The 12,006-nt window shown below is 38.4% G+C and overlaps 1 protein-coding gene across 8 annotated transcripts in view; it reads left to right on the top strand.

Moving 5' to 3' along the window:
- usp32 (ubiquitin specific peptidase 32) overlaps positions 1-12,006 on the top strand; it is a 266,626-nt gene that overhangs the window by 28,783 nt on the left and 225,837 nt on the right. For all 8 annotated transcript variants that reach the window (XR_007449393.1, XR_007449395.1, XR_007449394.1 and 5 more), the window contains exon 3: positions 10,350-10,455. Coding sequence is in view for 1 of the 8 variants with exons in the window: in XM_049576738.1 (XP_049432695.1) it covers positions 10,350-10,455 (106 nt within the window). In the remaining 7 variants the exon portion in view is untranslated. The remainder of the gene's footprint in view (positions 1-10,349; positions 10,456-12,006) is intronic.

The raw sequence follows: 12,006 nt of genomic DNA, 5'->3' as shown, positions 1-12,006 counted from the left end.
TAATTTATAGAGCTCCTCAACCTCGACTTCAGCCCAGTTGTCCTTCTTCCCCATTTCCTGCTGTATTGCTGCATATTTGTTTGTGTTCTTGGAGAGTGTCTTCACAGTGGCAGTGGAGAAAAACAGCTGAAACAGATCTTTCGGTGTGTATACCGAGTGCATGTCCACCTGGGCTCCTGGTGGTCTGTGGGGCATGAACCTACTGACTCCTGGAGCAGTCTCAGGTTCACTCTCTGTTCTCCAGGCCTCAGGGCTGTGGTGTGGCTGGGATGACCGGTCACATGGAGATCTAGACTGGCATCTATTCTCCTTCCCACGCTGACGCCCCCTGCCTCTGCCTCTTGCTGGGGCTGTAGATGTCCCAGGCTGCTCATCATCTCTGTATATGTACATGACAATAACACAATGTAAAAAGTTGAGTTCAGTTCAATTTGCACAATTTAAAAAAATGTCAAATTGAGATAAAATCAAACTATAAACAACAATAACATAACTATTTACAACAAAAACCAGGTGAAGACAGGCTTTTTTTTTCATTTTGGCCATGCCTCTCTTCAAAATACACAAAAACAATAAAATAACAATTCTTGGGGAGGCCCTGTAGAAAACCCTGTAGGTTTATGTGAGACTACCACTAAAAACTACTAAACCAAACTACTGAATAGTCCCCTGACATTTATTTCATCAACCTAAACTTTAGACTCAATCCACTTGGTATATAGTCTCTTTCTTTTTTCCCCACAAACACAAACAGTTCAGTGCCAACCCAGTTCACTACCACAAAAAGACAGGCAACTCAATATCTGCTGCATGTTTTGATACTACCACTCGCGGGAAAATATTAAGCAGTGCAAGTTATTATTTATTTCTTTTTACTTGTAGGCTAGATTTGTTTATATATACTACAGTGATTTGTTTTCCACAGAGCTCTACGGTGCAAGCATTTTACTCGCATTTGCGACTAAAAATAGTTTAGTGCGAGCAAAAGAAATCATTCAGGAGTACGCTGTGTGAGTACAGATTTCAACCAGCAGCAGAAACGAAAGGCGAATCCTGCCAGTTGTGGGTTGAACGGGGGTCACAGACGGCAGCCATAGTGCTCTGCGGTGCAAGATAACGACTTACCGGCGACCGAGAAGCCCAGCTCCAGGTCCAATAATTTCCTCTTCTTGGTGTCATGACTGCCTAAAAGTACCTGGACAGCCAAGCCATGGCGGCACACAGGTATGTGACGTGTCAGAGGAGAAACGAGCCATTCACATTTCTCTCTTTGTGTAATGGTCCACAAACCTCACCGCACTTAAGGGACTGTTCTTAACTTGTCAGGGTAGGAGGGCTGGTTGATTTTTGTTGATTTTTTAATTTTGTTTATTATATTTCGATCCCCGCTATGTTAATCACTTATTGATGCCGTTTTTGAAGTATGAATAAGTCAATAAGTAATTTATTCCATTGAAATATCATTGATGTATTATAGAAAAATGATTATCTTTTTAAAAATGACAAAATGCACATCTGCCTCATTTCCGCTGCGGTATCGTGATATTACACAGAACTGTGATACTTTCACTGGTATCGTACTGTGGGTCCCAATTTTGGTACTGTGACAACACTAATCTGGAGGGTGTTCATCTGCAAAAACTAATGAAAAACTAAACAACGGCATTCGGTATTCGGCCAAGTGTTTAATTTTATTCGGCTTTGGCTTCGGCCACAAATTTTCATTTCGTTGCATCCCTATCTGTAACCTTCTCTTTTGTTGAGCCTTGCAAAATGACAACACAGCCCCCTATCGTGGATTTCTGTCTCGCAAGACATTTTTGAGGGCTGGTGCTCAAGCAACAAAAGCGCACTCCTCTCATAATTATTAAGAAAAAAAAAGAAGTTACATACCACATATTTTACAATTTTACTTACTTATTTTTCTTAAATATTTTACTGTTCACATACTGTTTGATTACTTGCTGCTGTAACCCTAGAATTTCTCAGTTTGGGATCAATAAAGTACTACCTACCTACCTACCTACCTACCTACCTTCTTAAAGAATCCCAGAGAACAGACACCTGCAGGCAGCTGCAGCTCAGCAGTCATCCTCTCCTTGCTTCCTTTGCACACAGTGGGTCTCATTCATGAAAAGTGAGTAAATCTGTGTGTATATTTGCACATAAAAGCCTACTCTACTAAAAACCTACTCCGGATTCAGGAACGCTGCGGGAAACTCAGATTTGATCGTAAACACGTGTGTATGATCATGAAAGCCAATCCACCATAAAGTGACAGCGCGCTCCTGGTAATCAGCAATTAGTATAAATCCCCGCCCATGAATAGCCATTGACCACCATATAAGGAGGTGTAGGTGCATCCAGTCGACCTGTCAGTCATGGCGCAAACAAAGAAAGAGAGAGAGAGAGAAATAATTTTTCCGAAGCGGAGATCGCAATAATTTTTGGGTGAAGTGGACTTAAGAAAAAACATTTTATTTTCTTCAGTTAGTAGTGGTGTGACGGGGACAGGCAAAGCGAAGGCCTGGAGGGAGGAAACAGATGCTGTTAATGTTGTCTTCGTGGTACAAAGAACCATGTCAGAGGTGAAGCGTAAATGGTTTGATATGAAACTGGAGGCAAAGAAACGCATGAGCACACACAAAAAATACAGCAGCCACAGGAGGAGGAGGCTCACAGTCACAACTGTCTGCTGCAGATGAGCGCATCGCTGGCATAATTGGGGAGACCTCTCTGTCAGGAATTATTCTTGACGGAGACACGCCTCCACTGGAGTCACCATCAAACCCAGACTGTAAGGTGTTGTATCATAATACATTCTGAAAAACATCATTGATAGCGTAGTGGTCACCAAACAAACAGAAGATTCATTTGTGGGGTTTTGAATGAAGTGGGAACGGGAAACCAGAGATGTTTTGTGCGTAATGGATAAACTCTAAATCAGTGATGGCTGTCAGAATGTAGAGCTATTTAACATTTATTTTAACAAATGATACGGATAACATATAGCCTACAGCAGTTTGTATGCATCGTCTTCAAATTATTTGAATCTTAATAGCCTAAAGCTCTGTTTAATACAACGTAAATTAAACATTTTCAAATCAGATTTATTCATTCAAATGATCAAAAAACCACAAAAAAACAAAACAAAAAAAACACATGTTGTCTCAAATAATTCTTTCAGCTGCTCCTGCTGCCCGTGCTGAACCCAGGCACCGAGGCCAAAGAGGCTGTGATCCAGCTGTCCTTACGGATATTTTTATTATCATCATTCAACATGTAGAAAGAACGTGTAATCTATTGAGTCCATTTACATAGATAATTCACAGTCATGAACCTAATCTGGATCTTAAACCTGCTAATTGCCAACTAATTTAACTAAATGTGTTATATTTTTAATATTTTGTCATATTTAGATTAAGTGTTTCAAAGGCATCTGTGTATTGTGTACATAACAGAGCGCAATACGAATTAAAATTGTAATTTCCAATAGTGACAAGCAATTTTTATGTGCTTTACTAAATTTACACAAGCACTACGAGTGGTCAGGAGCAGGAGTAGATTTTGTTAGTAGCTACGAAAAGATTGGAGCTACTAAAATACTGATGAATGCGGACATGCACGTAAATTTCCGTCTACGAACAGTTTACACACAAATTCCTTCTGCTCACGTTTCATGAATGAGACCCACTCATTCATGAAACGTTCTACATTCCGACAGCCATCACTGATTCAGAGTTTATCCATTATGCACAAAACATCTCTGGTTTCCTGTTCCCACTTCATTCAAAACCCCACAAATGAATCTTCTGTTTGTTTGGTGATCACTGTATTTTTTTGTGTGTGTGCTTATGCGTTTCTTTGCCCCCAGTTTCATAGCAAACCATTTACGCTTCACCTCTGACATGGTTCTTTGTACTACGGAGACAACATTAACAGCATCTGTTACCTCCCTGCGGGCCTTCGCTTTGCCTGTCCCCGTCACACCACTACTAACTGAAGAAAATAAAATGTTTTTTCTTAAGTCCACTTAACCCAAAATTATTTCGATCTCCGCTTCGGAAAAATTATTTTTTCTTTCTCTCTCTTTCTTTGTTTGCGCCATGACTGACAGGTCGACTGGATGCACCTACACCTCCTTATATGGTGGTCAATGGCTATTCATGGGCGGGGATTTATGCTAATTGCTGATTACCAGGAGTGCGCTGTCACTTTATGATGGATTGGCTTTCATGATCATACACACGTGTTTACGATCAAATCTGAGTTTCCCGCAGCGTTCCTGAATCCGGAGTAGGTTTTTAGTAGAGTAGGCTTTTATGTGCAAATATACACACAGATTTACTCACTTTTCATGAATGAGACCCATTGTGTTGGTGCAGTACCAACGTGCATTTCTTTTTTTTCTTTTTTTTTTTCTTTTTTTTTTAGTTTTTCTTTAAATTAATTATCAGAGCTGTGGTGTGGGAGACATAGTTTAGTTTATTAAGATCCCCATTAGCTTTTGCAAAGCAGCCGCTATTCTTCCTGGGGTCTTTTCATCTTCATGAGTGACAATACATATACAAGACATACTTAATACATACATATACACAAATACACATACATAGAACACACGCGACATGAGACGAACACTGAACATCCGAATTACAAGCTGCCACATTGAATCATCACAAACCATTTACTGTATATCCTGTCACACAATATGCCATGACCCAAACACGGAGAACAGGTATAAATGACCTGTGGTGTCTAATGGTTGAAATTTTGAGTTAAATAATAATCTCTCAGTTTTATTTTAAAAGTTACCATGTTTTTCTGTTCAGGGTTCAACGCTAAGGTTTTTTTTTCACTTGCCCGGTTGGGCAAGTTGGTCAGAGATCTACTTGCCCGAAGTCAGTTTTTACTTGCCCTAAAAAAATTGTTTAATTTAAGCGGCTATCAAATAACAAAGACTGCAGTTATTTTTATGTTATGTAATCTTTATTCGCACTGTATTTGCGAACATGTCATGTATTGTAGCTTAATTCCTACACAAATGTGTCAGGGCTTAAAGTGAAAAATTTGTCAATCATTGTCCGTCTATAATTTTGCACCCTACTTGAGCCATGCCCACCTCTATTTATTTTTCACCCCTCTTTCCAGTTCTGCTGTATTAACACCGGGTTTAATATATTTTGCTTCCATCTCTCTGCCCTGCTCTACTCTACTTCAACGCCACTTAGCTCTCTCTCTACTCTACCAGTAGACTACCACATCCACCTGTTGCACAAAACACACATAGCAGTGTTTCCCCTAGGATGGAGTTGTAGCAGCGGAGGTGAAGCACACGCATGAAAAATAATTTTCACATGCGTGAAACTTATTTGTATGCTTGCAAAGCACAGCCTGCTGGGATGTTTCTATGTACCTACTGGCACCAGAAGGGCTCTTTAGGACTAAGTACATACAGTACATGTGTGCACAGTAATGAGCCGGTGAAATGTCTTTCTAGCTTACATATGAGGCGTCTCAAGATTTAGGAACATACAATTGTATTGAATATAATAAAAGTAAAAAGTCACTTGACATGCTGCTGTTTTGTGCTATGACCTATTCAAGTGTTGTTAGTTGTAAGTTGTTATTTACGTGACAAAGCCTGAACGCAACACAAGCTCAGCATGAGTGCCGTGCTGCACTGCTGTGCGAGCAGCTTTTTGTCTGTGCATAATGTGCAGTCTGTCGATGGTTATTTAGGCTACACAGTGTCCATAACAATAACTTTGTCAGCTGACAAACTGCACCGGGCTCGGGGTCAGGTTTGGTCAGGAAAATGCGGCCTGAGCCGCTCTAGCATGCTCACCTGTGTGTGTGGCGGAATTCCGCCGTGCGCGATACAGAGAGCAGAGGAGAATTGTTAACGCGTGACCATGTAGAGACAGAAATGACACGATGGCATAACACCATAAATAGTATATTGTTATGTTATTATATGAAGTGTCCGTCGTGCAAAATAATATCAATGGGGGCTGTGGGGAGGACATTGTTACGTGTGCCTGTGACTTCAGGCAGAGAGACCGCTGCATCAGAGCCGAAGGAGCACGTTTTAAAATACATTTATTTTATCAATTAGTTATTAACTTTTACTATTTTTAGCAACTTGCCCGATCGGGCAAGTGTGTTGTTAATTTACATGCTGGACCGTGAGTTTTACTTGCCCCGGGCAATCGGGCAATCCTTATTGTTGAGCCCTGCTGTTGTATAACATAATTAGGAAGGGCATTCCACTTCTTCATAGCTCTGTATATTATTGTATGTTGAGAAAATGTTCTGGGTAAGGTAATATAACCTCCCCTAGCATGACAAGTTGAGTAATTATGTGTCTCTGAACTAAAAGATAATTTTCTACAAAAAATATTTGGCATCTTTGTTGTGATAACATTTCGAATAAATACCATCAACAAATATAACAATCTGTTCTTAACATCCAACCAACAGAGACTGGCATGCATTTTACAAATGTTTGTCCTCATTCCACAGGAAAGTATTACACGTGCTGCTTTATTTTGTATAAGCTGTAGTTTTCTGATGTTGGCTAGTGAGGTATTGGACCAAACAACTGTACAATAATCCATGTGTGACAAAACCAAAGCTTGGATTACCAGTTTAGTGGTTTGCGTTATTAAATATTTAGAGCATCCCCTAATCATAGAAAGAATATTTCCAGTTTTAGTTATTATTTATCTTAATATGTATATTCCATGATAATCTGTTATCTATGATAATCCCTAGTAATTTAACTTCATTCACTTGTTTGATGGATTGATTATTAATGGTAACATCAAGCTTTAGATTTGAACTCAATGAATTTTTTGATCCAATAACCATACTGGTTGTTTTTTGTACATTCAAAAAAGTTTATTACAGCTAACCCACTCTGAAACCAACTTCATTTCTTCACTTGAATTTTCATTTAATTCATCAATAGTTCTTCCAGCTAAATAAATTGTTGTATCATCAGCATGTGAGCTGTATTTAATGCCAAGGCGAAATCATTGGTGAAAATAGAATACAAAAGAGGTCCATGGCAACTTCCTTGAGGTACTCCATGTTTGACCAGTTTTAAATCTGACTCACTTCCATTAAAATAAACCATTTGCCATCTTTCACTCAGATAACGTTTAATTGTTAATAAAGCTGAGGATGAGAACCCATAACATTTCAATTTTCCTAATAATAATAATAATAATAATAATAATAATAATAATTCATGACCAAGAATATCGAAAGCTGCAGAAAAATCAAGAAAAACAGCTCTGATCATTTTCTTTTGCTCGAGATCATTACACCAATCGTCAAACATTTGGGTCAAAGCTGTTGCCGTGGAGTATTTTTCCCTATAAGCATGCTGAAAATCTGTAAATAAGTTATTATAAGAAAAATATGACTGAATTTGCTCATACACGACTGTTTCCATTATTTTACTTAGAATTGACAATAAACTTGTAGGACGACTATTTGACTCAGAAAACTGCAACTTTTTGTTTTTTGGTATTGGTATAACTTTTGCAATTTTCCATCCCTTTGGCCATATATTTTTAGTCAGACATAGATTAATTATATGTGTAATCACTGGGGCCACAATAGCAACAACAGGTTTTAATAGCCTTCCATCAAGAAAATCAATCCCAGGTGACTTATTCTTGCAAGTCATTAACATTAACTCAACTTTTGATACCGTAACATTCTTGAAATCAAAATTACATTCTCTACCCTCCATAATTTCATTTATTAATGTAACTGCGAGATCAGTGTTGTTATGCTGTACAATATTTTTCAGCTTATCAATTTTATTTATAAAATAATTATTCAAATGATTAGCAATATCCTAGGTTTAGTTAAAAACTCCCCCCCAGTTTCTAAGTAAGATGGTGAAGACTTGGTATTGCCCTTAACTAAATGATTTAACATGCTCCATAATCTTTTACTATCCTGTTTAATTTCCTGAGCTATGTTGCCATAATATTCTTTATTCTTTCTCCTATTTAATTTTGTAACAAAATTCCTTCATTTACAATAAACTTGCCAATCTGATTATATACCAGATGATAAGGCAATCTGTTTTGCCTGATCTCTTTCAATCATATGTTTTTTAATTTCTCTGTCCAACCATGGTGAATTAATAGTTCTCACTGTGGATTTTTTCAGAGGTGCATGATGATCTATGACACTTGTTAATGTGTCATCAAAAACCTTAAAGGCAGCTTCAGGATCTTCAAGCCACAAGATATTTGACAACTTTGTATTTCTCCTCATTAAATGTTTTAAAAGGCCTCTTTTTTAATTATTCTCACGCTCGGGGTGCCTCACCAAGGGCAGCCCCCTCACTCTGACATCTCTCCACTTTGTGTATGTATGGGTCCTGTTTGTGCATGTGTGTGTCTTTCGGACCTGTGTGTAATTGACAAGCAAGAGTGAACACATTGAATTTCTCCTCAGGGGGATTAATAAAGTAAATAAACTAAACTAAACTAAACTAAACTTAAATTATGATCGCTACATTCTGTAGGCATAGATATAGCTTTAGAGCAAATCTCAGGTGTATTTAAATAGAGATGATCAATACAAGTTGCTACTCTTCTGCCATCGTTATTAAAACTGATTCTTGTTGGTTTATCTATTGCTTGAGACAGCCCTGAAGCTGCACATACATCTGTTAATTTCCTTCTCATTGGACAGGACAAAGACTTCCAGTCTAATTCATATCTGCCATAAAATATAATTCAAAATTGGTACTACAAGCAGAGTCAAACTTTTCACGTATTTTGTCTAGATATTCAGAATTAGCACTGGGGGGTCTGTAACCACATCCTATGAGTATAGATTTAAGATGCTTTAAATGTACTTGCAACCAGAGAGCTTCAATATCAGATTGCATTAAAACATGCCTTATTCTTACAGGTAGGTGGCGCAGCACATAAATGCAAACCCCACCTCCATAAGCATTTCTGTCTTTCTTATAAATATTAAACCCCTCTATCATCAAGGATGCGTCCTCAAAAGTAGCATCTAAATGTGTTTCAGACACAGCTAAAATATGAAAATTATTAGACACAAGTATAACCTCCACTTCATTTAATTTATTTTTAATACTACATATATTTATGTGGGCCATTTTTAGGCCTTTCTTTGGGAGTTTATGTGACATCAAACAGAGTGTACATTCAGTCTTCAGTCTTCAGTCTCAGTATTCAGTCTTATTTGGATTGATTCAAGTTCGGAGCAACATAAAATACATTTAACATAGTAACAGATACCCACAAACATTTAAAAAAAAAAAAAAATATATATATATATATATATATGAACACTTTGTATTGTCACAGAGATTATACCACTGGTGTATCCGTGAGAATCAGCCAACCTCCAATAATGTACTTGAACCAAAACATAATTCATGAAAATCATGTGTAACCACAAACGATGAAAACTTCTAGTGTGATACGCCACGTCATAACTCATCTGTCAGTGCCCCCCCCGTTCTGCTGTCAAAGCGTAAACTATGTTTTGGTAAAGGGATATGTCCTCACTCAAAGCCTCTCATTGTTATGGTGCGTTCCAGGCTACCCGTAACTCATGTTTTCACAACCTGTAACCCGTGAAAGTGCACGGGAACGGCAGTCAAACCTGTAACTTCCCACCCATGAACTCGTACCAAATTGATGTACTCCCAGTTCCGACCTCTGACATCACATAACCCACAAACAAATGTGGCAGCCCTGTGGATGCGGTGATGCTGCGTCTGATACACGGTGAGAAATAGACTTTAGGACAATGTAAAATAAATTTGCACGTTGCAATCATAATATGTTAACATAATATGTTCAACGTTAAACAGGAAGTAACTGGCAGTTTGCCGTAACTTTCCTGGAGCGCTACAAAGTCGTAACTCGTGACTTGAAGTCGTGACTTACGAGTTCAGAAGCCTGCCTGGAATGCGCCATTAGTACATCACTTCATAATGGGCTTCATATTATTTAAGCTTTGATTGTCTTAATTGCATGGCAGCTTTATTCGATGTTTGTAGATATTACAAGTGTGAATGATGTGTCAACCTTTTATAATGTCTGTGTAACACATGAAATGGAAATGAGAAAATGCTGTAATTTGACTCACTGGTGACCACTGATGGTAAAATTGTCTGAGCTGACAGCCTTGTTGCTCATTCACATGTTCCTGTTGTCAGCACTGTAGTGAATAAATTGACCTCTGCTAACTTGTTGATCATGTTGCAGACAATGTGAACATGAGGTGATTATGAAGTTGTCCATTTTTTCACATTGCCCTGTGTGTTTTATTACTTTTAGGTGATCTACACCTCATTTGGAGGCTCATCTAAAGGGCTGCACTTCAATAATCTGATTGTGGGTCTGGTGCTTCTGACCAGAGGACGGGATGAGGAGAAGGCCAAGTGTAAGTTGTTTGGAATGAGTTAACAGAAGTGTGTGTTGCTCTTCTGTGTGTAGAGTTTTGTTGTCTTAACATTAGTGCAAGTGAACGTTCTTTCTTTCTTTCTTTCTTCCTTTCTTTCTTTCTTTTTCTTTTGTTAATCTTAATTAATGCTGTTTTTCAAAGGGCTTCCACACACTTGAACCACTGTTTTTGACACGGCTGTCTGAGCTGAAGTAGAGCCATCTAATTCATTTTTGCTCTGTTCACTGGAAGCAGACCGCAGAATTTATAAGTGTCTTTAGTTCCATGTGACGCATATGGAAATGGACAAGTTATCTATTTTTCGTCCGTCCGTCCCATCTTTTGTGAACACGTAATCTCAAGAACGCCTTAAGGGAATTTCTCCAAATTTGGCACAAATTTTTACTTGGACTTAAAGATAAACTGATAAGATTTTGGTGGTCAAATGTCAAGGTCATTGTGACCTTGTCTGTCTCGTTCTTGTGAATGTGATATCTGAAGAACACCTCAGTAGGGCTGTAGTCTCCTGGTCGACTAGTCGATTATTTGGTCGCTATGCTCTCAGCGGAAATCTCCGCTCATCACTAGGCTAATGTATAATATTACCATGTGAAATGCCATAGGCTGGCGATAATAACATTAGCATGTTGTATTTGCTTGGAAAACGCGTTTAGTATAAGACAGTAGGGCTGCACGATTCTGGAAAAAATGAGAATCACGCTTATAATTGATCACTATTCTCTCACGATTTATTGTGCTTATTTCCTGATACAAAAGGAAAAATAACAAAAATTAAAGCTGCAAGCAGCAATGAACGGGCCCTCGCACCTTCACGCAACTCGGGGGGGCTGGCAGGACGTCTTCTGACGTGTCAATTCATTTCTGTCAAAGTTAGACATCGCATGCAGGAGTGACTTTGCATATCCTTGATACAGTGCTGGAATGACATATTTCACATTTTGTATCACTTCCTCTTGCAGCAATTATACATCATGTTTTTGTACATCAAATATACACCACAGCATTTCACTTTCAGATAAATCAAAAGAGAAGTGTTTGAGACCTACTTCCTGTCACCACTAGGTAACACTATGAGTATCAGGAAATATGGTCATATAAATGTTTTCAGGGTAGAACTAATATGAATCATCTGAAGTTTGATGGAGATCAGAACATTTACGGCAACAATATAGCGATTTCCTGTTTCATGGCGAGACCTCAAATTTAAACCCTCTGCAGCATGTATAGACACTAATGATATGTCATGTTTGTGTACATCAAATACACACCACAGCACCGAAATTTCAGGTTAATCCAAAGATAAGTGTCTGGTAAGAAGTACTTCCTTTCCCCACTAGGTGGTGCTATGACTATCACGGAATATTGTCATATAAATGTGTTCAGGGTGGGACAAATATAAATCATGTCAAGTTTGGTGGACAACGCACCGTTTACTCCAAATTTATAACAATTTCCTGTTTCATGGCGAGACATCAAAAGTAAACCCTCTGCAGCACACGTAGACACTAATGATATGTCATGTTTGTGAAC

Source organism: Epinephelus fuscoguttatus, linkage group LG5, assembly GCF_011397635.1.
Source record: "Epinephelus fuscoguttatus linkage group LG5, E.fuscoguttatus.final_Chr_v1".
Lineage (NCBI taxonomy): Eukaryota > Metazoa > Chordata > Actinopteri > Perciformes > Serranidae > Epinephelus > Epinephelus fuscoguttatus.
Note: the sequence above shows the minus strand (reverse complement) of the source record. Positions and strands in the feature narration are given on the sequence as shown.